The sequence below is a fragment of the Euprymna scolopes genome, chromosome 12, assembly GCF_053919585.1.
Source record: "Euprymna scolopes isolate OS-2025 chromosome 12, ASM5391958v1, whole genome shotgun sequence".
NCBI lineage: Eukaryota > Metazoa > Mollusca > Cephalopoda > Sepiida > Sepiolidae > Euprymna > Euprymna scolopes.
The window spans coordinates 84,171,601-84,197,919 of NC_136493.1; the positions used below are offsets into that span (position 1 = coordinate 84,171,601).

The 26,319-nt window shown below is 32.9% G+C and overlaps 1 protein-coding gene across 1 annotated transcript in view; it reads right to left on the bottom strand.

Moving 5' to 3' along the window:
- The window catches only part of LOC145291077 (uncharacterized), a 240,441-nt gene that overhangs the window by 141,719 nt on the left and 72,403 nt on the right, over positions 1 to 26,319 (bottom strand). The window contains exons 15-18 of the mRNA XM_080136591.1: positions 20,675 to 20,728; positions 19,789 to 19,845; positions 10,117 to 10,364; positions 9,642 to 9,774 (exon numbers count right to left, since the gene is read on the bottom strand). Of these exons, the coding sequence (XP_079992717.1) occupies positions 9,642 to 9,774; positions 10,117 to 10,364; positions 19,789 to 19,845; positions 20,675 to 20,728 (492 nt within the window). The remainder of the gene's footprint in view (positions 1 to 9,641; positions 9,775 to 10,116; positions 10,365 to 19,788; positions 19,846 to 20,674; positions 20,729 to 26,319) is intronic.

The following is a 26,319-nucleotide window of genomic DNA, read 5'->3' on the forward strand; positions in this document are numbered from 1 at the left end:
GTTGTATTTTTCAACAGAATTAAAACATATTATATTAAGTCTTTATAATTTTTCATTAATAATAGCGTCGAATAAAGCTCATGTAGTTGGATGTTTAAAATTTGCAATTTACTTATATTTCTCAAAAATTAATGGCTAGTCAAACTTCTTATCAAACTTTTTAGAGAGAGGATTACATAGCCTGTGTCCTACTCTTATGCTCAGTAGATATACGGAATTGCCAGTGTCACTATATTTCTCTAGTACGTTTTCTACTTCTAGTGATTGTCACATTTTCGAAATTACTATCTCTCTTTCATTTCCTCCACTAAGAGATTCAGATCTATCTCATTGTACGCTGTAACCAGAGTCATCTCTGTTAAAGTTGGAGTTATACACTTGGTGACTTTCTTCTATATATTTAGTTATAACCATTGTCTTGAGTGGATATTCAATATGGCGTCCGGCTAACACTAACATGTGTTTATCCTACGCTGTAGGAAATACTAAGTGAACTAATATTGGTAACAGAGCATATTCTTTTGTGTGACAGATATTATATCTGTTCAATTTATGTTGAAACAATTGAAAGAAAGATGGTATCATTTACGAAACAGCCACCTATCTTGCAGAATGATATACACCGAGTAGAACTAATAAAAATGAAAACCTTTTAAATGAGTAAAAAGGTTTTATTCAACATAAAATACAATCAAGTAAGGATGCATAACAAATGAACGGCAAACAGAATGAACAAAAGAACGTACCAATTTCCAACATTATTTTTAAAACTATATAGCGCATGTGTACTAACATACACATCACGTCATAACACTCTCTATCACATTTTTATTTAAATTTCGGGTTACGGATGATCTTCCTTGTCTTGTTAATTCTGGAAGAAATCTCAAAGCGTCCTTCTTTGAGTTTGACTGCGGCTGCTCTTCTGTTTCTAGACACTTCGTTTTCTCGACTGAAGAGAAAGATTCACCATTTGGTGTGGCATTATTCTTAGAGGGTTCCTGTTGATCAGTCACCTCCAATTCATAGCTATTTGATGGGGTAGAATCTGGTGGTTTACAATGATCAGTGAAGACAGGAGATCCCAGGTTTGTAAAGGATGGGTCAGTGGCAGCAGTGGGAGCTAAGTCTTCTGTTGAGACTGTTGACTGACGGCCGCCAGGGAAAAGAATTCTGGCAAAATTGGGAGTTGCAGGTATTATTTCTACTGGTTCCTTTCTAAGGAGAGCTGAGCCTCCTTGCAACCACACAGAGAGGGTGTATCTGGTACTTGACCTTCTCGAAAAACTGAATATTCTCTCATGTGGAGTTGTGTTAGTTGCTGTACTAAAGAGATATTGAATAGAGTGCAAAGCAATGTCAAGTACTTCTTGCCAATGACAATCATCCAGTTGCTTGGTCTTGAGGGCGAATTTGATCGTTTTTCAAATTGTACCTCTCGCATTGTCCATTGCTGATTGCATGGTATGGAGTTGAATACATAATCACAACTCCATGTTGCCAGAGAAACTCTTTTAGTTCACCTGAAATGAACTGACTACCTCAATCACTATGGATGGAATTTGGACAACCAAAGAAGGTAAATAAATTCTGGAGACATTTTATGAGAGTTTTTATTGACATATCTTGGCAGGGATAGACAAAAGTATAACATAAATATTCATCTACGATTAGTAAAGTATTTGCATTTGTTCGTAGATGGATTTGGATGCATGAAATCTATTGAAAGACGTTGAAAGGGGGCCGAGAATGGATTACACGACCCGAGGGGGTGGTTTGAAGAATGCTGGTTTTAGTTAAGCACATATTGTACATTCAGTGCAGGTACGTTTAACATTTTCCATGTCTCACAAAATGATTCAGCCTCGATACTCCTGGATGACAGAGCGCTGTGTGCAGATCTTTTAGTGATAATGAGCACAAAGTAGAGTATGAACAAGAAAGAGTATCTGCAGAGCTATTAAGGGAACCTGATCTATATACTATATCATGAAAATAACTGGAAAGTTCAAGTATCCACCGAAGTAGTTTATCATTTTTAATGCGGTTTCGTGTCCGAGTGTTGAACATATATGAAGTGGCCTGTTGGTCAATAATTATGGTAAAATGTGGACTGAGTAAGAGATCATGCAATTTATGCACAGATTCGACAATGGGTTCTGATTGACGTTCTACTGCTGAATGTCGACTCTCCAACTGCATTAGGATCCAGGAAATATACGCTATTGGACGTCCATTTTGAGAAAGGCAGACTGCTAATGCTGTCGCAGATCCACCCATTTCTATTGTGAATGGAATTCATCCTCAATGGCTGCAACTGAAGCCTTACAAATGTCATCTTTTATTGCCTGAAATTCATTTTTTTAGTTTTTCAGTAATAGGAAATGATGTAATGTTTAACAAAGGTGAAATTCGATCGGAGAAATTCACTACCCATGGTGAATAGTATGAGAAAAAACCTAAGGTTTGTTTGAGTGACTTGCTACAGTTTGGAATTGGTAATTCTTTTAGTCGCATGAGTCTGTCTGGATCAGGACTGATTTTTCCATTTTCCAATAGATGCCCTAAAAACTTGAGTTTGCTTATACCATATTAACATTTTTCAGGGTTCAGTTGCAGATTAAGACAATCAACAACTTTTCCAAATGCTTTCATATTTTCATCCAATTCTTTATAAGTTTTTCCTCCGATGAAAATGCGTACTAAAGCTACACATCACATCATATCATATGTGTGACATAACAGATTTTTAAGGGAAGTATTTTTCCATTAAAAAGGAATTCTACACGGTTATGTAGCTGTTAGAATTCTTGTCCAAGTATAATAGAAGTACACAGGTTGGGTAGAATAGACAGACACATATTAGGATACATTTGTCCATTGCGATAGATGCAACACAGTGACCTTGGGTTTTACTTGTGAGGTTTGAGGAAGCCATACTTACTGTGTCACAGAAAGGAAGTATATAAAGGCTGGGTGATTTCACGATGTTCATTTTTATGAAACTCTGAGTGCTTCCGCTGTCTACCATAGCTTTCAGACAAGTGCTGTTCATTGTTGCCTTTACAATAAAATATTGTGAGCGAGGTGTGCATCGAGATGAAGCTGTGAGAGCAATAAGCAGAACTAGTTCTTATATTAGGAGGTGTCTGCTTTCTTTTAGACCGACAGACTTTAGAGAAGTGACCTCTCTTTCCACATGTAAGACAGTCAGCATTTCTAGCAGGGCAAAAGTTTCGAGAATGATTTTCACACCCACAGAACTAGCATTTGGCATAGTGAACTGCTTGATTAATTCTAGAAAAAGCAACACATTGTTTAGTTAATTAAAATGTAGGATTATTTTTAGATTCTTCTGGATACATTGATACTTTTGCTACAACTGACGAAGTGTCAAAAGCCGCTGCATTGTGTTGAGCCATTTCAGAACTTCTTGCGGTTGTTACTGCATTATCTAAATTAATTTCACAGCTTTCTAGTAGTTTTTGTCGTATCGTTGAGGAAGTGAGACCTGTGATAAAGGCATCCCTTATAGTAGTTCAGCATGCTGAGAAGTAGTGACATTGAAGAATACTAATAGCTTTCTCGAATGTTATACAGCTTGATGTCAGGGAATAGACTTTAGGTGATATGTAATTAGTAAGTATACTTAGCTTATTCAGAGGATTTTCAGGATGAGCAGCTGTCAGAGAGTCGATACAATTGACGAGGGTACGATACCAGTGGTATCACTCGTCAGCATTTCCGACGATCCTTCAAATTTACTAGGTCTCAAAATCGTATCCATTGTTACTGCTTATTTTTTATTTTATTTTTTATGTTGAATAAATTGTAATAAAAATGAAGACCTTTTTAAATGAGCAAAAAGGTTTTATTCAACATAAAACACAACCAGTAGGGATGCATAACAAATGAACGGCAAACAGAATGAACGAACAGATGCGCCAATTCCCAACGTTATTTTTAAGTCTATATAGCGCATGTGTACTAACAGAACACAAGACACAAGTATATGATCTATCTTCACAGATTTACCTAAGGAAAAATAGGGCCCAGCAGTATTTTCACCATTGCCACAAAACATACGAGGTAACATTCGACACTTAGACATCACAGATATCAGCCGAACTGATGAATTAAAAGTAATTATGGATAAGTTGGATGAGATATATTTAAACGACGAAAACACGATGGCATACATGTCATTCAAGGAATTTTACTCTTACAAAAGAGCTGCTGGAATAAACATAAACGACTTTTTGGTGTGTTATGAATTCTTGTACCAGAAATTACGTAAATACAGAATTTCTCTGCTGGAAGGTGTCCAAGCATTTTTTTGTTTTAAATACAGGTAATGTATCAGAAGAAAATGAAAAATTAGCAAAGACAACATATGGAAGTTTGACTTATGCAGCAATGAAGAATACTTTAAAAAAGTGTTTTCTGATATTTCTTCATTGGAATGAAAACAGTTCCCGCTATCAAAGAAGAAATTGAAACTGTAAACATCAATCGGAACGGAAGTAAAAGGGAACAAAAATTCTATCGAGGAAACAAACCAAATCCAACAGACAGACAAGGGAGGACAATACGTTGTTTCAAATGTAGTTTTATTAGGCATTTTGTCAAGGACTGTACTGGTTTAAGTCCTAGAATTATTAACACTGTTGTAGATATAATCCGGACACACCTCTCATTAATTAATTCCGATTCCTGTTATCGAATATTGATACATGATTTTAATATAAAATGTCCAATTTTGTAAAAGAGACACCGAGTAGGGCAGTATTGGTTTCTCCCTGTTCTAGAACGGTTGCTGGAGAACGTTGGTTGAATGTATTTCTTGGTGCATTAAATGACCGAGATAAGTGGTTAGTGAAGACTTAAATCCAACAGGGCATTTTGTTTTGATGATGGAGAGGAGGTAAAGACAATTAAAACAGTTAAATTTCCGGTTAATGATAGGAAGTGTAAAATGTGCCAGAGCATACATAAAATCTGACGATTTCAAAAATGATTTGTCCTTGCTATTAAATCATAAATTAATAAAAACTGCTAGCATGATACTAGATTTTAAAAGTGACAGCTGTAAGATTTTAGGCAGATATATAAAATTGCGAAATACACCTTCTGGACATTATAGTCTTCCATTTACAAATATGCTTTTGCAGGCTGAAAAGTCACCAAACAAGCTTTGGCTTGTGTTGTTACTGTCAAAAAATGCTATTCAGAATCATTCTGAACAGTTCAAATTAGCTTGCTTTTGGATCCAACATAAATATGCTGTCAGTTTTGATAGTTATTCGCATTAGACACTTTAACAGCCAATGATATGGTTAGAATAAATTTAAATGCCTTACATTCAGCGAGAAAATTGTTCATGGAGGCTGAATCAAGTGGAAAAATTCGGAAAGTACTGCAATTTACTATAAGACATTATGCGGATGAACGATTTGTGACAGGACAGCGTTTACTATAGAAGACAAAACTATAAAGGATGGTGTGGCTTTGCCAAAGTTTTGGGTAAAGAGGGTTGATGTGTACTGATCCGACATGGAGGAGCATTCTGCAGGATGCATCCATGTCACTTAATAAAGGTAAACAAGGACTTTGGAAGGCCAAGGAATAAAGAAAATACAATTACCTTAAATGAGATGAATGAAGTCTTGGAAGAGTTAGTTGAAGATCAACATGATCAAAAATTCCCATAGTAACAGAAAGGAACTGAGATTACAAGACTGAGTAAAGGGAAAATAGTGGAATATAAAATTATTGGAAGTAATGAGTGGAAAAAGGGAAAGATTATGAGTACACAACCAAAATCAATTGGAAATTGTGGCCATTAGTGGAATATAGAAAGCTGAAGAAAATAAATGTCCAGCATGTAGCAATTGGGATAAGACTGATCAGTAGCAAGAACTTCCCAAGTAACAGAAGATCATGAAGAACATGTAGTTTTCCTCACAACTGAACAAGAACAAACAAAAGATGTGATTGATGCAAAAGAAAAAGAAATAAAAAGCATGAAAACTCATGAAGTGTATGAATGTGTCCCTAACATAGGTCAAAAATGTATATTAACAAGATAGGTGATAACAGAGAAAGTTAAGAATAATAAAAATATAATGAAGGCTCATCTTGTAGTACATCATCATAATCAAAATTCACAAGACCTAAAAACAGACTCTCCCAACATGCAGCCATAAGCTTGTAATGTTAACAGCCTTTGTTAAGAATTGGCAGGTGAAGATCCTGGATTTCATCTCAGCATTTTTGCAAGGTGATATGCTATGTGAAAAGTATTTCTCAGATCACCATCTGAGGCATGTCCAGTCAAACAGTGTCTTATATGATTTACACCTTATTTTTTTAACCAAAAGCTAACATCTTTATCAAAAACTCTGGTGCATTGAAAAGTACTAGGATTTTTTAAAATTGCATTTTCACTCCAAACAAAGCACAGTGCTACTTTAATGTAGGGAGCTACTACTGGGACATAATGTTCAGGGATACTATGCAGGGAGTTGAGCAGCAAGATGTATGTTTACATTACACTTGAACTTCTACATATCGGTATAGTCTGGGAAGCAGGAACCTGGAAGGGAATTCCAAAATTTAGCAGTCCTAGGGAAGAAACCATTAGAGTAGAAAGCTTTCTTACATCTAGGGATTTCTACTGTGTAGGAGTGGGATTTTGGTGTTTGTCGGGTTTGTCAGGGGTATTTACGTCGAGAAGGAACAAGGACTTGTAATTCTATTGGAACATCTACCATTAAAATACTTGTAAAACAGGCAACATTTCGTCAATGGGACAATGGTTGAACGTTTCTATGAAACAGAATATGTTTTATTGCAGAACTTTTATTGTCTGACTCGTAGATTACTTCAGGCCAATCTAAAAAATAGTCATCTAGTATTAATAAAAAGTCCCAGTAATATTTACGTGATTAATATGCATACAACTCCATGGCTCCACTTCTCTGTGCCATGAATGCAAAGTAGTATGTGTAAAATTTCTTAATTATTTGTATATTTTACATCTTTTTATATATTCTTTAACATCTTGTAAATTATAAAAACGAAAATAACAATATTATATTTTCAAAGCGGATCGATTTGAAGAACGCATCGGTTTTTCAGTTGAAAAAGTTAAATTCTTATAAGTTAGACGTGATTTCTATTTTTTGAAAATGCCACGGAAAACTAAACAAAAAAACAAAAGAAAATAAAAGAAACGAAAACACCAATGATGCGTTTCTCTTACCAAATGGTATGATTAGAGGAACGCATCGATTTTTCAGTTGAAAAAAAAATGAGCAAGGGATGGAAAATTATGAAAATGTAAGGGAGAAGAATGGAAAAATATGATTAGACATTTATTTCTGGTTCGAATCTCAAGGCTTTCTTATTAACTCCACCTCACGTTATAATTTAAGGAGTATAGAGTGGATCTTAGGTTTACATTTGACAGCCACATAACTCTCGCTTCCCTTATTTTTTCCTTTAGTCCTCATATTTCAGGAACGATGTTTCTGACAAAGAAAGAATATTTGCTGTTTTGTGGTTCAGAATCTATTCCATCTAACACTTATCGTTCACAAGATTTTGACCTTGATGTATTATTTTTGTTTAGCTCGTTACATTAAGTGGCTTCATGCCTTGTCTGGAGCAATTTCCATAAAAGAGTATCCTAGCCACCATGTTTCTAAATTTATCCTTTTTTGTGTGACCATTACTCCACAATATATATTATCATGTACGATTTTTATCATTAATTAATTTTATTTGTGTTTCTGATGGAATGATCACATCCTCATTTAAAATAACTTCACTTTCTATTGTTCAATAATGAATTATTTCTTCGTGGGATCTTCCACCCTTGAAATAATTTCTACAACTTTGTATTTTAAATGTTATCCTACTTAGTACTGAATTATGACATTTATCTAAAGATAGTAGTCTCTAACCAATGTAAGAAGGGATCTTTAAATTTTCCTTCTGTTTTATCTTTTGACGCCTTGTAAAGTCACAACTTTGATAGAGAATCTATGTATGAAATGGAATTTCCTTTAACGTATTCCATATCAAAGTCAAATGCCATTAATCATAGTGTTCATCTGAGTAATTCTTTCGTGGATTGAATATAATCTCTAATGGTCTATCATTCCTCAAAAGAAATCTACTTCCAATTAAAAATTATCAGACTCGAATTGTCGTCTATCCTAAAGACAATTCTAGGTTCTCAACATTTGAATAATTAAATTCATTGTTTTTAGTACTCTTGATAAATACATTATCAAATGTCCCTAGATATTTTGGTATGAGGATTACCTCATTGTTTATATCTATTTGCATATTCAGATAACATTAATAACTGTTTTTAAAAATAAATTGAATAATAAGTTTTTGAATAAATCAGATCAAAATGCGTGATTTTTGTTTGAATGAATCAGATAATAATAAATGTATTTTTCTTGAATAAATTAGATAACAATAATATGTTTTTAACATGAGTACATATTTATATATATTTTTAAGTGAACATTTACATCAAAAACAGTTGAGATGATATTCAGTTTCTATATACTTTCAAAGATGATATTTGATTAATTTTATTCTAATTACAATAAAGTTTCATCAAAAGATCATGCACAACTTTCCTTGAGTATGCTTTTACAAGGAATTATTAAATCCAAGGACTTGCATTTGAAGAATTTGCAATAAAATTAACCATAAAAAGATACAAAATGTTTGAGTGCAAAGCATTAAATTGAGTAAAAAATACTCTTTAAAAATTTTGTTTGCTGCTAAGCATGTAAGATAACAAATTTATATACGACATGTTTTGCTATCATCTTTTAACATATGATGAACTTTTCTATTCCAGAGCGAATGTTATAAAAAAAGAATTACATAATATTAAAACAAACATGACAAAAACAAAAAAACATACTTATAAGTCTTGGTATGCTGTAATATTGTTGGGAAGATGAATCGGATGAGGAAAGATCAGAATTTTGGGGTATCGGAAGCGGAAAAATTAGAGCCTATTTTCCAATACTAAAAATGATTTCTTTAATTGTTTATTATTTTTTATTTTGTTTAAAACTAAATTTTCCATTTCTTGTACTAAAAGTAAAATAATAAAGATGTAAAATAACATCTATAGATCACTCCCAAAGTACATGGTTTATGTTTGCAAAAAGATATTATATAATATGTATTTAATGGATTAAAAAGTCTAAAAGGAAAATAATAATAAAAAAACAACTCTACAACTATATATTAGGAGATTTTAAAAGAACCTCTATCGATAATCGTATTGGAATCAGGAATTTAAAACAGAATCAGTAATTGTATCGATATCAGGAAAAATATTTGCATCATCCCATCCCTAGTATGTTATAATAATCATTCCAAAATTTACATATGCAATTTACAAACATGTTCTTATTAAATCTCCACATATATTACAAAAATGATGGAGTTTTATTTGTATATTCCAAATATATGACTATTCTCATGTAAATAAATAAAATCGCGTTAAAAATTATATAGTAACAGACAAAGGAAATGTATGACATTTAAACTTTATGCAAAGAGAGAGTGGAAAAAGAAAAAAAAAATACAATAAAACTCACCACTTGGGATACACAGTCGGACACTTAATTCTGTTGCAGCAATTCTTTTCGGATTTTTCTTTTGAATAATAATGTTAAGTGTAACCAATTCACTAATTTGTGGAAGTCTTGTTATATCATCAGGATCAACATCCTGTAATGAAATTAAACCAATATAAGACATTAAACATTTCAATAAAAAATACTTCAATACATATAAAACATATAAAACATATAAAAGACATAATTAATTAGTGTTGCATTTGCTTAATGATTTTTCTTACGGAACAACAAAATTACTAACAGAATCACAATTTAAATGTTATATATCGTAAATAATATTTTGGATGAAAATTAAAATATTTAAAATTAAATATCACAATTAAAAAATATTTTATGTCAATGTTTCTTATAAAAAGTCAATCTTATAAAAAATACGTAATAATTTAATTTGCATTAATAGAACCTGATTTAATAATACATTAATTTGACTTACCGTAAAAGGAACAATTGTACCAGATGAATATGTTGCATTAACATTATAACTTTCAATATTTTTAGTATTTTTAAGTCTCATGTCAAGTGGAAATTGTGGTTTTCTGAAAGTGACAGTAATGCTTGGACTATTATCATTTTTGTCAAGCTTGTCAGTTGAGTTATTAACAGTCACGCCTACTGAAATAATTTCCACATCACCATTACTGAGATTTTCCTGTGTGATTGCTTCAAATTGAACACAACTTCCTATAATAAAACATGAATAACAAAGCTAGTTAAAGAAAGGTAAATAGAAATTTTATATCAAAAATATTTTGACAGTTGTCAGCTTAACTTGGAGTATCAATATACTTAATCACATACATGCCTAATCAGTCAGTTACAATTATACAAGTAATCTATTCATATTCTGACACAGAAGTAGATATAAACATCACATATCTTTTTTCTGTAATTATAATTAAACTTTCTCCAACCATGAAATAAATACCATTTTCCTTCTGCTTACAGATTAAATTTTCCCCTAATTTATAAACATTTAATAATACCCATTTTCTTCTTGTTTCTCCATCCGTCAGGTTAATGACTTCAATTGAGCATAGATATTTTATCAACAGAATATGAAATCTTCAGAAAATATCATTTCACACCTTCACACTAAAATAATAACTGACCAGTTTACGTGCAGTGATGCATGAGAATGCAAAGCAATCACTGTGCTGCATTAATTAAATCAGTTCCTTAAAGAATACCCTTCCAATTTTTTTTACTATTAAAACATAATTCTAGTCCAAAAATTAAAAATAGCGTTTATATATCTACATATGTTGATTGGATAAAATATATTTTTTTACAATTATATTTCACTCTTTGTGTATACTAATCCTTTTTATTTACATATACTTTCATGAAGGGGAGTTTCTTAGTCCTCAGTAGCCCGGGAACCAAAACTAGTGTCAGACCTTGTCAAAGGCCTTAGATATATCTAAGGCTACTGCTCATGCCCCCCCCCCCTTCTTAATCCAATCTGGTATATATATTCTGAGATTGCAGTTAGGATATCTGCAATAGGACAGTCTTGTTTAAATCCATACTTTCGGTGGAAAGAAGTTTATTATCCATGAGGTGGTGGACTAGTGCTTTATTGATCACTAGCAGGGCTACCCGGCGTTGCTCGGGACCGTATAAACAATGAGAAAACTGAAGCTGATTTTGAACATATTTCTTATTCTTCGGATAGAGGAATTTTTAATGTCTATGTATCATTAGCTTTTTCGAGCAAAAGAATAGTTTACCTACCCTAGGAAGGGTATTACACGTATCAAATAATTGTACCTGTTCTAGGATAAGTAATTTATACCATATATATGAAATAATGTTTAAATAATTATATCTACCTTCGGACGGGCAATTAAAAAAGATATATGAAACAATTTCTCATACTATCGACAGGTATTGTACAACATGTTAAATAATTTCTCTTACCACCAAGGCTACCATAATCTTAAGAAAACTGAAACAATTTTTAGAAAGTAGATCATTAGAATTTCCAAATTAGTACATAAATACATCATCTTGGTTAAGAATTAGGCAACCATTGTTTCATCATAAATTTCAATATTACTGGGTTTTTTCCTTCGTCACTATCAGCACTAAAATTGTAAGAAAAATTATGACATTTTTTAACAATGTCTCAGTAGAATTTTCAAATTAATGCATAAATACATTGACACAGTCAGTGATTAGACAACCTTTGCTTCATTATAAAATTTCACATTACTGTGTTTCATTTAAATTCCTCACTACCAACACCAAATTTAAAAAAAAATACTTCATTTTCTGAAGATTACTCAGTAAAAACAAACAAATACACAAATGTGTTTAGTTTAGTGATTAGACAACCCTTGCTTCACTACAAAATTCCACATTACTGTGTTCTATTCCTCCCGACGACTGATGCCATATTTTTAAGTGAAATGATATAATTTCTTGAACATAACTGAGCAGGTTTTCCTAGTAAGTATAGAGATGCATTGACACAGATTGTGATTAGGCAACTTTTACTTTACCACGAATTTCAATATTAATGTAGTTATTCCTTCCCACATACCAACAACATAATAGCAAGAGAAATTATGTCTTTTCCGGAATATGATTCCACAGATATTCTATATTTTTTGAATATGACATTGTGGGACATTGCTTTGTAACCCCAAAACGGACATTACTCTCTCCAAAACAACCCCAAAAGCGAACTCAAGAACTTCTTTAAAATTAACATAATCATTCTTCTTTCTATCCTCCACTACAACCATCACATAATTCCCGAATGATAACATTAACAAGTCAAAAAATATGGATCACCCCCTACAGAAATTGGCCTAGTAATCTTTCATAGAAAACCAACAATATATATAAATTAATCTAATTTTGAGATCATAAACTGTTTCAGCCATATCCAGAATCGACTTCACAAATAAAGTAATTTTGAGATTGAAAATTGTTTAAGCCATTTCCAGGACAAACTTTCTACCACCCTCATATAATCCAAGTGACGCTGCGTATTCTGCTAGTATATATACGACCAAGACAATGTTGCTTGACTTGGTGATCTACATAAGGCATTTGGTATTCCTAAGTAGTCACCCATCTGATAATGACAAAGACAATGTTGCTTAACTTTGGTGATCTACATAAAGTATTTGGTACTCCCTAGTCACCCATCCAATAAAGACCGAGACAATGTTGCTTAACTTTGGTGATCTATATAAAGCATTTGGTATTTCCAAGTAGTCACACATGTTATAATGACCAAGACAATGTTGCTTAACTTTGGAGATCTACATAAAGCATTTGGCATTCTCAAGTAGTCACACATGTTATAATGACCAAGACAATGTTGCTTAACTTTGGTGATCTACATAAAGCATTTTGCCTTCTCAAGTAGCCACCCATCTGATAATGACCAGACTCCATGTTGCTTAACTTTCTTGATCTAAATAAAGCATTTGGTATTTCCAAGTAGTCACACACATCTGATAATGACCAATCTACATTTTGCTTAACTTTGGTGATCTACATAAAGTATTTGGTACTCCCTAGTCACCCATCCAATAAAGACCAAGACAATGTTACTTAACTTTGGTGATCTACATAAAGCATTTGGTATTCCCAAGTAGTCACACATGTTATAATGACCAAGACAATGTTGCTTAACTTTGGTGATTTACATAAAGCATTTGGTATTCTCAAGTAGTCACACATGTTATAATGACCAAGACAATGTTGCTTAACTTTGGTGATCTACATAAAGCATTTTGCCTTCCCAAGTAGCCACCCATCTGATAATGACCAGACTCCATGTTGCTTAACTTTCTTGATCTACATAAAGCATTTGGTATTTCCAAGTAGTCACACACATCTGATAATGACCAGTCTACATTTTGCTTAACTTTCTTGATCTACATAAAGCATTTGGTATTCCCAAGTAGTCACGCATCTGATAATGATCAGACTGTATGTTGCTAAACTTTGCTGATCTACATAAAGCATTTGTTTTTCCTAAGTAGTCACCGATCTGATAATGACCAGACTCCATGTTGCTTAACTTTGATGATCTTTGTAAAGGATTTGGTATTCCCAAGTAGTCACCCATCTGATAATGACCAGACTCCATGTTGCTTAACTTTAGTGATATATGTAAATTATTTGATATTCCCAAGTAGTCACCCATCTGTAATGACTAAGACAATGTTGCTTGATCTACACAAAGCATTTGGTATTTCCAAGTAATCACCAATCTGATAATGACCAAGACAATGTTGCTTAAATTTGGTGATCTACATAAAGCATTTGGTATTCCTAAATAGCTACCCATTTGATAATGACCAAGACAATGTTGCTTTACTTTGGTGATCTACATAAATCATTTTGTATTTCCTAGTAATCACCCATTTCTAAATGACTAAGATAATGTTGCTTAACACTAGAGATATATACAAAGCATTTATTATCCCCAAGTAGTCACCCATCCGATAATGACAAAGACAATGTTGCTTAACTTTGGGGAACTACATAAAGTATTTGGTATTCCCAAGTAGCCACCTATCTGACAATGACCAAGACAATGTGGCTTAAATTGGGTGATCTACATGAAGCATTTGTTATTCCCAAATAGTCACCCATCTGACAAGGACCAAGACAATGTTGCTTAACTTTGGTGATCTATGTAACGCATTTGGTATTCCCAAATAGTCACCCATCTGAAAATTACCAAACAATGTTGTTTACTTTGGTGATCTACATAAAGCATTTTGTATTTCCAAGTAGTCACCCATTTGTTAATGACCAAGACAATGTTGCTTAACTTTAGAGATCCCTACAAAGCATTTGGTATTCATAAGTAGTCACCAATCTGATAATGATCAGGTTACATGTTGCTTGACTTTCATGATCTTCGTAAGCATTTGGTATTTCAAAGTAGTAACCCATCTGATAATGACCAGACTCCATGTTGCTTAACTTTGGTGATCTACATAAAGCATTTGGTATTCCCAAATAGTCACCCATCTGATAATAACCAAGACAATGTTGCTTAACTTTGATGATCTACATGAAGCATTTGGTATTCCCAAGTAGTAACCCATCTTCAAAATTGTCAAATTGGACCTGTAGTGCAGAAGGAGCTTCAAAATTGTCAAGTCAGACCCATACTGCACAAGCACCTTCACAATTGTAAAATCGGACCTATACTGCGCAACCACTTTCAAAATTGTCCAGTCGGATCTACACTACACAAGCACTTTCACAATATTAAATCAGAAAACCTACTTTATCAATCTTTGTTTGATGGATCCACAAAAGCTGCAATGAAGATTCATCCCAAGGAAACGACCAGAAAGCTCGGGTTATAGTTACAGTACCTTTTATTTCCAGAATGTTTCTCCTTTTTTAAGTTGCATGCTTGTCTACATTCGGATTATATCATAGACAGGACAGCTTTCCTGGCATACAAACACCATAGCCTCTAGCTGCTCTGACTTCTTCGTCTATTCAGCTCGACTGTATCACTCCAATTGACTAAACTCTATGTGTATATAAAAAAACTATCTCCCTTTCTAATTATATCATCAATACACATAACACTAACACTAAAAGATCATCTCCTGATCTTTTAGCACATACTTGTGTTTATTATTTTTGTCAGCTTTATACTAAAAATTCCATTTCCAAGTTATTATTTATCCAAACTATGAAGATTCATCCCAAGGAAAAGACCAGAAGTCTCGTGTTGTATTTACAGCAACTTTTATTTCCAGAATGTTTCTCCCCTTTTGAAGTTGCATGCTTTTCTACTTTCGAATTATATCATACGTTGGACAGCTTTCCCGGTGTACAGACGCCATAGCGCCCAACCGTCTGTACTCCCCTCGTTTTTTTATGCCCGACTGTATAGCTCCAATTGACTAAACTCTATGTGTATATAAAAACTATCTTCTTTTCGAATTACATCATCAATACATGTAACATTCAAATATCATTACCTCATCTTTTTTCACATATTTGTGTTTATTATTCTATTTCCAGATTATTATTTATCCAAACTAAAATTCTTTATTTGTTTCTAAAATTCTATTTCATCAAGTTAACATTTCTGGTACATTTTTTAGCTAACAAAACATCTAGACTATGAAGCAATAATCATAATATTAATCATCTAGTTTAATTTTCGGCGTTTTCTCGGACCAAGAATCTAACATTATAACTTTACTCAAATTCCAATTCAACTTTATTTCTAAGCAACATATTCTCAAATTGTTTTTTCAAAAGACTTTGACTTTTTCAGATAATAGAAAAGTGTACATCATTTTAAGCAGAAACTAAAACTATATTTAACAGATTCTGAAAAGTCGAAAACATCCTAATAAATTAGAATTCTTTTAGGCATATTTTGATACAACAGTTTTTCACCTAAAGATAACAAATAAATAAGATTAAACAACACTGAACCTGTAGAAAAACATAAAACTCAAATTTTCAACATTTTTATCCATTCTACAAAGAAGTACAATCATTTAACAAATCAGATGCTAAAATTTCTGTCAGGATTGTGAATTAGACAATCTTCTAATATTCTGATTGAAATGATAATCACCAAATGTGAAGCCAAGCACATGACTGAATCAAAATCAATGAACAAGATTTTATAATCTCAAACTGTTCAAAGGAAAAAACAAGTTTTTTTACAGATATTTAAAAGTTTTTCTCATTTTTACACATTGCATATCGTATTTGTAGCAATGTTTGTGTCGGGGAAACTACCTTCAACAATGCATATTTTAATTAAATGGTTGTGAATGATTAAGTAGAATTGAAGGAGAAAAAGCACCATCCTTCCTTCCACTGAAAGAATGTGAAGAGTACTTGAATCAAGGAGTTTTATTGCTTAATAAATTTCAGAGAGGACCAACTGTCATTTTCATAATTAAATCAATTGTAAACTGATGATGATGATGATGATGATGATGATGATGATGATGATGATGATGATGATGATGATGATGATGATGATGGCGAAAATATCGCACCTGGTATTGTAATTCTTGTTATATTCTTTATAGTAATTGGTATAAAACAACAGAATGTCAATTTGGATTTTCATACAAACAAAATCTGATTATCTCTAATGTAAATTACAATTGAGTAAAAATAACAAGCCATACTAATTAGGATTTACAGTTGCAATATTTCTGCGTATCTGTCACCATATTTATATATTATGTCTTTTTGCACATTTCTTTCTTTTATTAATCTATCTATATCTATCTATCTATCTATCTATATCTTCTATCTATCTATCTATCTATATCTATCTATCTTCTATATCTATCTTCTATCTATCTATCTATCTATCTATATATCTATAAAAACAGAGATGTGTGTGCCACAGACGATTTCTGATTGGTTAATCCAATAATCACATCTCCTAAAAAACAATGGTTTCTACGCTCTTACCTTTACCATAAAATATTATGGCTTTATTTATTGTCCATCTTGGAAGGGTTTAATTTTTTAATAACTTGTTATTCACAAATTAAAAAAATACGAAACTAAACTACACGAAATCAAACGCTCCGACAAACTTAATAGTAGTACTAGCAAGCACACGCGCACACACGCACACACACACGTTCACTACCGTCACGTTGTTATGGCAACCAAACAATGTTTACAAAATGTCTACGCACGTTCGTAGACATTTTGTAAACATTGTTTTTAAAAAATAAAAAATAATACTTCTATTATGTTTTAAACGACTGTAATAGTTTATTTTGGAAGTATATTTCATAAAGAAAATTGACAACCCACTTTAAAAACAGAAATTACGAGTTTTATATATTTTATTCGCAGTTTTTTGTTGACTCTTCTGGCGGCCATGTTGTAAGCCCTAACGGTATTTTTGGAGATTACCCAAATAAATGTTATCAAAGGCAAGATAAGTTACTTTTCCACCAAACTGGATATATTTTTCGTGTTTTTATTCAATGTAGCATATTTATTCAGCTCGAAAAACGGGTTTGTATTACTGTACACATAAATTCGAAAAAGTTGTCAAAAACCAAATATATAACAAATACATGTTATCAAAGGCAAGATAAGTTACTTTTCTACCAAACTGGATATATTTTTCGTGTTTTTATTCAATGTAACATGTTTATTCAGCTCGAAAACCATACGGTGTTTACCGATGTATTGGAAAATTCAAGATGGCGCCTCACTCCCTCTTTAACACGGTAAGTTTGGGAAAAGGTGTTATAAATAAAAAACTAGAAAAAATACTATTAAAAACCCGCCGAATATATGTCAACCTATGTCACGGTAACATATTGAGCGAGTTTTTAACAGTATTTTATTCAGTTTTTTATTTATAACACCTTTTCCCAAACTTACCGTGTTCAAGAGGGACTAAGACGCCATCTTGAATTTTCCAATACATCGGTAAACACTGTATGGTTTTCGAGCTGAATAAACATGTTACATTGAATAAAAATACGAAAAATATATCCAGTTTGGTAGAAAAGTAACTTATCTTGAGGCCAAAAAAATAAATTTTCAGGGGTCATAATAGGGGTCAAAGTTTAAAAAATTACCCCTTTTTTTTGCTCAGCATACACCTCCAAACACCCGGGCAACGCCGGGCACCCATGCTAGTAATCTTTAAAGAAAGAAAGTCTAATAAACTAATAATAGGAATAGACAGATAAAATTCATTTAAATATTTTATTTTGCGAACGTAAAAATGTCACAATGAATTAATATTTTTAGCATTATTGAGGAATCCATCTAGGTTATTTTTTAAATGGTTTTGTCTTTTGGGAATTTTTCTGCAGCACGATGAAATATATTAAAAGTGTGTTCCATATTTACAAATCACGGCTTTGAAAGTCTCAATTCATTTGTCACTCATTCTTCTCTCTAGTAAAATCACGATTCCAACCTATCCTTATCATCTATATATATAAAAGCGAAAATGTATGTATGTATGTATGTATGTATGTACGCTTTTCCTCGATGTCCACAAAAGGCTTCTTTCAGAGAAGCGCTTGCTCGGTTCACAACTTCTTAAAACTTTTTATATCATCTATAAATTGTAATATCTCAGAGTTACCCACGGAGCTCGCCTGTCTATTTAATTTTATTGACTGTCAAACGTTAATTATTCGACATTTCCCGCATCGGCACACGTTACATTCGGTTTTCGGTATAAAAAAAGCGAAACTCGACTCTAATCACAGGCTGAAAGCCAGTTGTCTCAAGAGAGCTAAGTAACGTTTGTTCAATGTCGACTTCGTCATATCAGACTGTAGCTTTCATTTCGCTCCTCCTAATAAACAGGGAGTGGGTTTTTAAAAACAAACAAACCGATTTATTGACCTCATTCAAAACTGTCCCGCACAAAATGCTTACTGCTGAATACCTATCGCCGTCACGTCAATCAAAAACGCGCACCTGTTTTTTTTTTAACACTTTACTATTTTCCAACTGCGTGTCATGAAGCCTTCGTTTTTTTTCACGGGCACCTGTTTTTTTTTCACATTTTCGGGGTTTTTTCACATACTCCAAAGAATACCCGGGCAACGCCGGGTACCCCTCGCTAGTATTATTATAATTCCAAACTCTCCTTATCATATTATTATAATCTTTTTATTAGTTTTATCACATTTTTTTGTACACCTTCCAATTTTAATATTATATTCCAATTTCCGTATATTGCTCCTGGTGCACAGGGTTATTGAGCACAGTGTTCTAGATGAAATTTTATTAAATTCTAAAATGGCCTAACAATGATATCTGCTTTACTAAAATAAAATTTTTAAGTATCCAACCGATCATTCTATTTGCTTTCTCTTAAATTTTCTTAGAAAATGTAATCAATTTTAATAAACATTATATAAATCTCTTTAAACCATTAATACTTAAATAAAAATTATAAAATGAACCTTAATCCACATTTGACAAATATTTAATAAAACGTTACTTTCTTTTCATACATATCATATTGTACCAATGTTTAGAGAAAAATTAAGTTGAAAATGTGTAGTAATGCTTAGGGAATAACTAATTCATCAGAATTTTTTTTAATGCAATTCAAATGTCTGAAATAGTATACCTTGTGTTGTAGAAGCAATTGTTGTAATTTCAGTTGCGACGGATACAGTTGAGACACCTGTAAATAAAACAACAAATATTTTAAAATGTTTTTAAAATGTTGGTAGGTTTTAGTTGTGTTATGGATGTGAAAATTACCTAATACTACAACAAATTTACTATTGGTGAAATATTATTTTGTGGCAATCCCAATAATTGAAAGATTGTATATTTGATTAGATACCATGCTCTCCTTTTCCTTAATTTGTCAAACACCAATCTAATTTTGCAGAGTATATCTGTTCTGTTAGAAACATTCTCAATGCATTATAGAGGTATTCTTTAAATCTGCTGGAGTATTACTACTTTTCCTCAACAATTTGCTTTTGTTTCAACAGAAGTCTATGACTGCCTATTTGAACTTGAGCAGGTAGGCAATCTTCTATCTCGGGAGATAATGATATGTGCCTTGGTGTGTCAGCAGATTGTTTTTTGGGCATCTTTGAGCATGGCTCTTGAGTCCTATTTGGAAATGACAGTCTCTGCCACATGTGCACAGGAAGGAGGATGCTGTGCTGGGGTTTGCTGCCTTTTGGCGCTGCTTTCTGCGTAATCTCCTGTCCTACCGCATCAGGTTTCTGTTGTCTTCTCCTCTCCTCACTCCTTGCCATACACCATCCTGCCAAGCTCTGCGGTCACACTGCCAGCCGTCCTCTGTGAAGAGTACTTGAATCGAGGAGTTTTATTGCTACACAAATTTCGGAAAGGGCCAACAATTATTATCAGACAAAAAATAACTGAAAACAAGCATCAAACGATGATGATGATGACGGTGATGGTGATGATGATGATGATGATGATGATGATGATGATGATGATGATGATGATGATGAAAAAGAATACTCTACCTGGTGTTGTAGTTCTTGTTATATTCTTTGGAGGAGAGAAAGTTGTTGAGGTAACTGTGAATACAACAACAAAATGTCAATAATCATTAAAGTAGCATTTTTCATAAACAAAATTTGATTATTTCTAACCAATCAAATGTTATATAAACAAAATTATAATTAAGTTTTTGAAAACATGTCATGCACTTTGCAATGTTGCTAAGCTCTTGGAAAATTGCAGTTTTATAGTTACAAGCATCTTTTTCAGTCCTCCATATTTTGTTGTTTGTTCTGAGATGAATATTATTTTAGTATTTTATTATAGTATTCTGTTATATTTTTTGATAATTTTTTCAAGGTTTTACTAAAATTGAACTGTATTCTCATAAAGAATATTATTTTGTAGAATGTGTAACTAAATTTAGAAATTTATGGCCTAGTTTAATTTTTATCATTTTGTTGAAGGTGTGAACCAAATTAATGTTGTTAATTTTGTACTAAATCTATTAATTTAATGCTGATCTGCCTATAACCACTATCTTTGAATATGTTGTTGTATAAAACCTTATATTCATTAAGAATTTCTCCATTTGGAGTGTTATTAATAATTCTCCTTTCAATAGATTTTAGTATATGCTTCATAATTGTTTGTGGTTAGTTTGTTTGTGAGAACATAAACAGGATTGCCATTCTCTTTCAAGTAATGTGTGTAGAGTCTCTTCTTTAAATTAAATGTTACATCAAGGAAGTTAACTAATTTGCTACTAGCAAGACCTAGGTACCGGCGTTGCCTGGTTGAAAGATGATATAAAGCCAGAAGAAATTTACCTCTCCTCAAAAACAGATTAAACTATGGTTATCTAGCGCATTATCGTAAACTCAGATAAATTTGTTTTGTTTTATTTTATGAAGAGGTCGGTAAGTGAATAATTAATGTCCCCACAAATAAAAAGAAATATTGAAAAACATTTTAGTTATAAATAAAAAATGTTTATGAAGAAATATTTTTATCAATCCTGAAACCATTATACTAAAGCAGGAATCCTTCTCGACTGATGTAATCTTTTTCTTTTTAGAAAGCAGGCGTTAGATTATGAAGTTAGACCTCCATCAAAAATTAAATAATTAAAACAATTAAAAGAAAATGTGAATCTCCCTAAAAACAAAAGAACAGCAATGAAAATGTTGCTGTGGAATAACCTAGGAGCGAAATTTGTAAATATGTTTTGGTACCCCATGTCAGGATGGAAAAATGCTGGAAATGCTGCTGCTGATGATAATAAGAGTAGTAATAACAGTAGTAACGACAGCAGTAAAAACACTTGATACAATTTCCGATATAAATAAACCATATAATTTATGTGAATGGAGTTTTCCTAATAACGAACTTTGAAACTTCTAAAAAAAATCATTATTTATTTATTTTAACTGGTTCATTGACTAAAAGAAGTTGGACAATTTGTTTTTTTTAATAAAACAGAAGCAGTATGTGAAAATTAAAACCATTCTACATGTTAACTGTTATAGATTTATAAAATTTATACAAAAAAGCAACTTTACGTAAAGAAATATAAAATGTAATGTGAATGCAAATGTCAAGATTAACTTTTTTATTATTGCTGAAAATACCTAGCTAAATCATATACAAAACTTACAGGCATTTAAAGCAAAATGATGACTCAATTTCTGGCCCCATAATTTTTGAACAACATGTAATCGTTGTAAGTAAATTTGAAAAGTAAAGTATTCATATTTGTGTGTGTAGGTGCATATGGATTTAAGGTTATTGATGGGATTAAAGGAAAGATGTAGTGGTACTGTTGCCACCTGGACCATGGGTTATTGGTTGGTTTAATAGATTTATTTTAATTTGTTATTTCTTTAAAGGATTAAGGAGAAGAGTTTGTTGTACTGTTAATACTTGGACTTAGAGTTGTGTTGTTGGTTTAATGGCTTTATTTCCATTCATGATTTATTTTTTATGTGTGGGTGCATATGAAGTTAAGGTCATTTATAGGATTAAAGGAAAGGTTTGGTGGTAATGTTGGCATCTGGACGTAAGGTTTGCATTGGTTTAATAGATTTATTTCACCCCACCCCCAAAAGAAAGCACAGACTGCATCTCTGTCAGCTAAAAATACCTGGTTATATACTATTAAAACGTTATTTAAGTAGACTGTTGACCAGAAATGTGTGAAATATACATGAAATATACAAAACAAATCACACACCGGAAATTCTAGAATAAATGTTTGTGTGCTAACTGGTCATTTAACCCCTCAATATTAAAGAAGAAGAAGAAGAAGAAGAAGAAGAAGAAGAAGAAGAAGAAGATCATTTGGAGATGAGTGGAATGTTGCTGAGGATACTCCACTACAACTTTATCTACAGTTAAATGAAATAGAAGTTTAAAATATTTATTAACGTCCTCTGGCATGCTCTAAACAATATGTAAACTGCAAAATGTATTATGAACGTGTCTTGCTGGAAATGTATCTATGTAAAAAAAAATAATAATAATTTCCCCCGGACATCTATGAAAGAAAACTATAATTTCAATTACAAAGAGAACGTCTTTACTACATTGTCAAGAAAACAATATGTAAATACCAATTTATATACGATTTATAAAACATGATTTGTTTTTTACTTTTGTCTTTTGATATATAATGAACTTTTCTTTCTTGTACCGAATGTAATAATGTGCTCCATCCCAACTATTATCAATGGACCTGAGGTAATCTCGTCAGCATCAGACAAAGCCAAACTCTTTGTCAAGAACTTTGCAGCTAATTCTACCCTTTGCGACCAAGGCCGCCAACCCCCAATATTTCCTCCTGTATCAGAAAACACACTATGTGATATACGTATATCTGTACGTGATGTTGCCAAGCTTATCAAAAACCTTGATTCCAGTAAAGGAACTGACCCTGACGGTATTCCAATCATAGTACTCAAAAAACTTCAACCTGAACTAGCGCCCATACTTACAAAACTGTTTAAACGTTGTCTTAAGGAGAATAGTTTCCCATCTCCCTGGAAAATCTCATCAGTATGCCCTGTATTTAAGAATTCAGGTGATCGCTCATCCCCCTCTCAGTACAGGCCAATAAGTCTCCTGTGCGTCATGAGTAAGTTGCTAGAATCTGTGTTAAATACAGAAGTAATCAACCATCTCAACAAAAATAACCTTCTTAGTGACACTCAATATGGTTTCCGTTCTGCTAGATCTACAGCAGATGTGCTTACAGTTATATCACATAGGATTAGCAAATCTCTCGACGGTGGCAATCTTTCTAGGGCAATTGCTCTTGACATATCTAAAGCCTTTGATAGGGTATGGCATAAAGGTTTACTTCATAAGATCGCTAGCTATGGTATAGCTGGAAAAGTTTTCTCAATTATTAAATCATTTCTTTCTGATAGGTTCATAAGAGTAGTAGTTGAGGAGCAAAAATCAGAAGCTCACAGTATTAATGCCGGTGTCCCTCAGGGGTCCATCCTGAGCCCAACTCTTTTCCTGATCTACATTAATGATCTTCCAAATCACATCCTTACATCATTTGTAGACATTTATGCTGACGACACTATCATTTATGGTAGCACATCTAAGACAGTAAACGACCAAGTTCTCTCCAATTCTCTCTCCTCTGATCTTGAGCACGTAGTACAATGGGGAAAGGAGTGGCTGGTTACTTTTAATGCATCTAAAACCAAGCTTCTCTCTTTACATCATCAACATTCTAATCCACATTTGGCATCAATTGAAATGAATGGCTCTTGTCTTGAGGAGGCCTCAAGTTTTGACAAGCTTCTGGGCTTGACCATTACTCCTGATCTTAAATGGAACACGTACATCAAATCTGTTGCCAAGGCCGCTGGAAAAATGGTGGGATCTTTCTATCGATCCGGTAAATATCTCACTACTGATGCTATTCTCTATCTATATAAGAGCCAGGTACGTCCAAGGATGGAATACTGTTGCCACATCTGGGCAGGAGCTGCTAGAAAGGACTTGTCCTGCCTTGATAGAGTTCAAAATAGACTTCGTAGCCTCGTAGGAGATGTCCTTTTCTCCTCCTTGCAACCTCTATCTCACAGAAGAGATGTTGCGAGTTTGTCTCTGATGTATCGTTATTTTCATGGAAAGTGTTCGACTGAGCTTCAATCTATGGTCCCCCTTCGCCAAACTTTTACAAGAAACACTCGTCTAGCTGTAAACACTATCAATAATTCCCCCCACTCTTTATCTGTGCCTAAACCTAAACGTAGATTCCATGAACAAAGCTTTTTTCTTAGAACTGCACGCCTGTGGAATTGTCTTCCGTTTTCCTGCTTTCCGGCTGACTACAATATGGTTGTGTTCAAGTCTAAAGTAAATAAGTTCTTGATGAGCCATTCCATATAAGTTATCAAATTTACCAAATTTTCATTACTAATGATTACTATATTGTCCAATTTCTACTGTACACTCTTTAACCCTTATCCTTGAGTGGCCTCTGGGCCTTGATAATGTGGTGATGCCTATGTAAAAAAAAAAAAAAAAAAAAAAAATCAAAATATTAAGACAATCATGACAAAAAAACATACTTATAAGTTTCGGTATGCTGTAATAATTTTTCAAAGTTTTATATATGCAATTTTCAAACATGTTCTTAATAGGTCTCCACTCATAAAAAAAAATAGTGGAATTCTATTTGTATCTTTCAAATATATTACCATTCTCATATAAATAAATAAATCGTTTTAAAAATAGTTATATATGATAATAAGGACTATGACAACAGAATATTCTTTTCATTGTTTTGACTCTCGAGTATCTGACACAGTTAGAAACAATTACTTCTTTTTGTTCAGCAGGAGGTTGTCTTTCGTCATCAGTTATACATTTCTAAATTTGGTTTAAATGTTTCTTGTGCGTAAATCTTGAACCTTAGATAATGTAAACCATCCGCCCGATCATTTTCTGGACCTTTCCTAGTTCCCACATCATACTATTATTTTGGTGTACCTCTTTTTAGGAACTATAGTATTTGGTGGTTTCGCCTGTTTTTGTAAAAGTTTCTTGAAGACCAGACAATTTTCCTTGTGAACATTAACTCTGCCAGCGACATCTTCGATGGAGTGCTTCCATTTGGTGTAATTCAGTAAACTTGTAAAAACTGTTGTAACGCCTTTTCTGGAGGTGTTCCTTTAGCCTTCTTCAGGGCTCTTTTCAACATGTCTACAAACCTCTCTGCCTGACCGTTCAATCAGGGATTATAGGTTGGCGTCATTATGTGGTTAACCTGGAAATCCTCGCAGAAGCTTTTAAAATCTGCTGAAGTGAATTGTATGCCATTATCTGACACTAGACAATCAACCACACCAAACCTAGCAAAAACTTTGTGAAGAGCACTGATTGTAAAATCCAATGTTGGACTTTTACATCGAAATACCTCAGGCCATTTTGAAAAACTGTCTACCACTATTAAATAGTAGTTTCCATCCAGTGGGCCTGCGTAATCTACATGTATTCTTTGCCATGGGTGGTCTGCTTTAGGCCACGGGCTAAATTGTATTGTGTAACCAATGTGCATCCCTTACACAACTTTACCGTATTTTCTATATCAGTGTCCATATTCTTCCAGTAAATGTAGGACCTCATAAGGTTCTTCATTCGCATA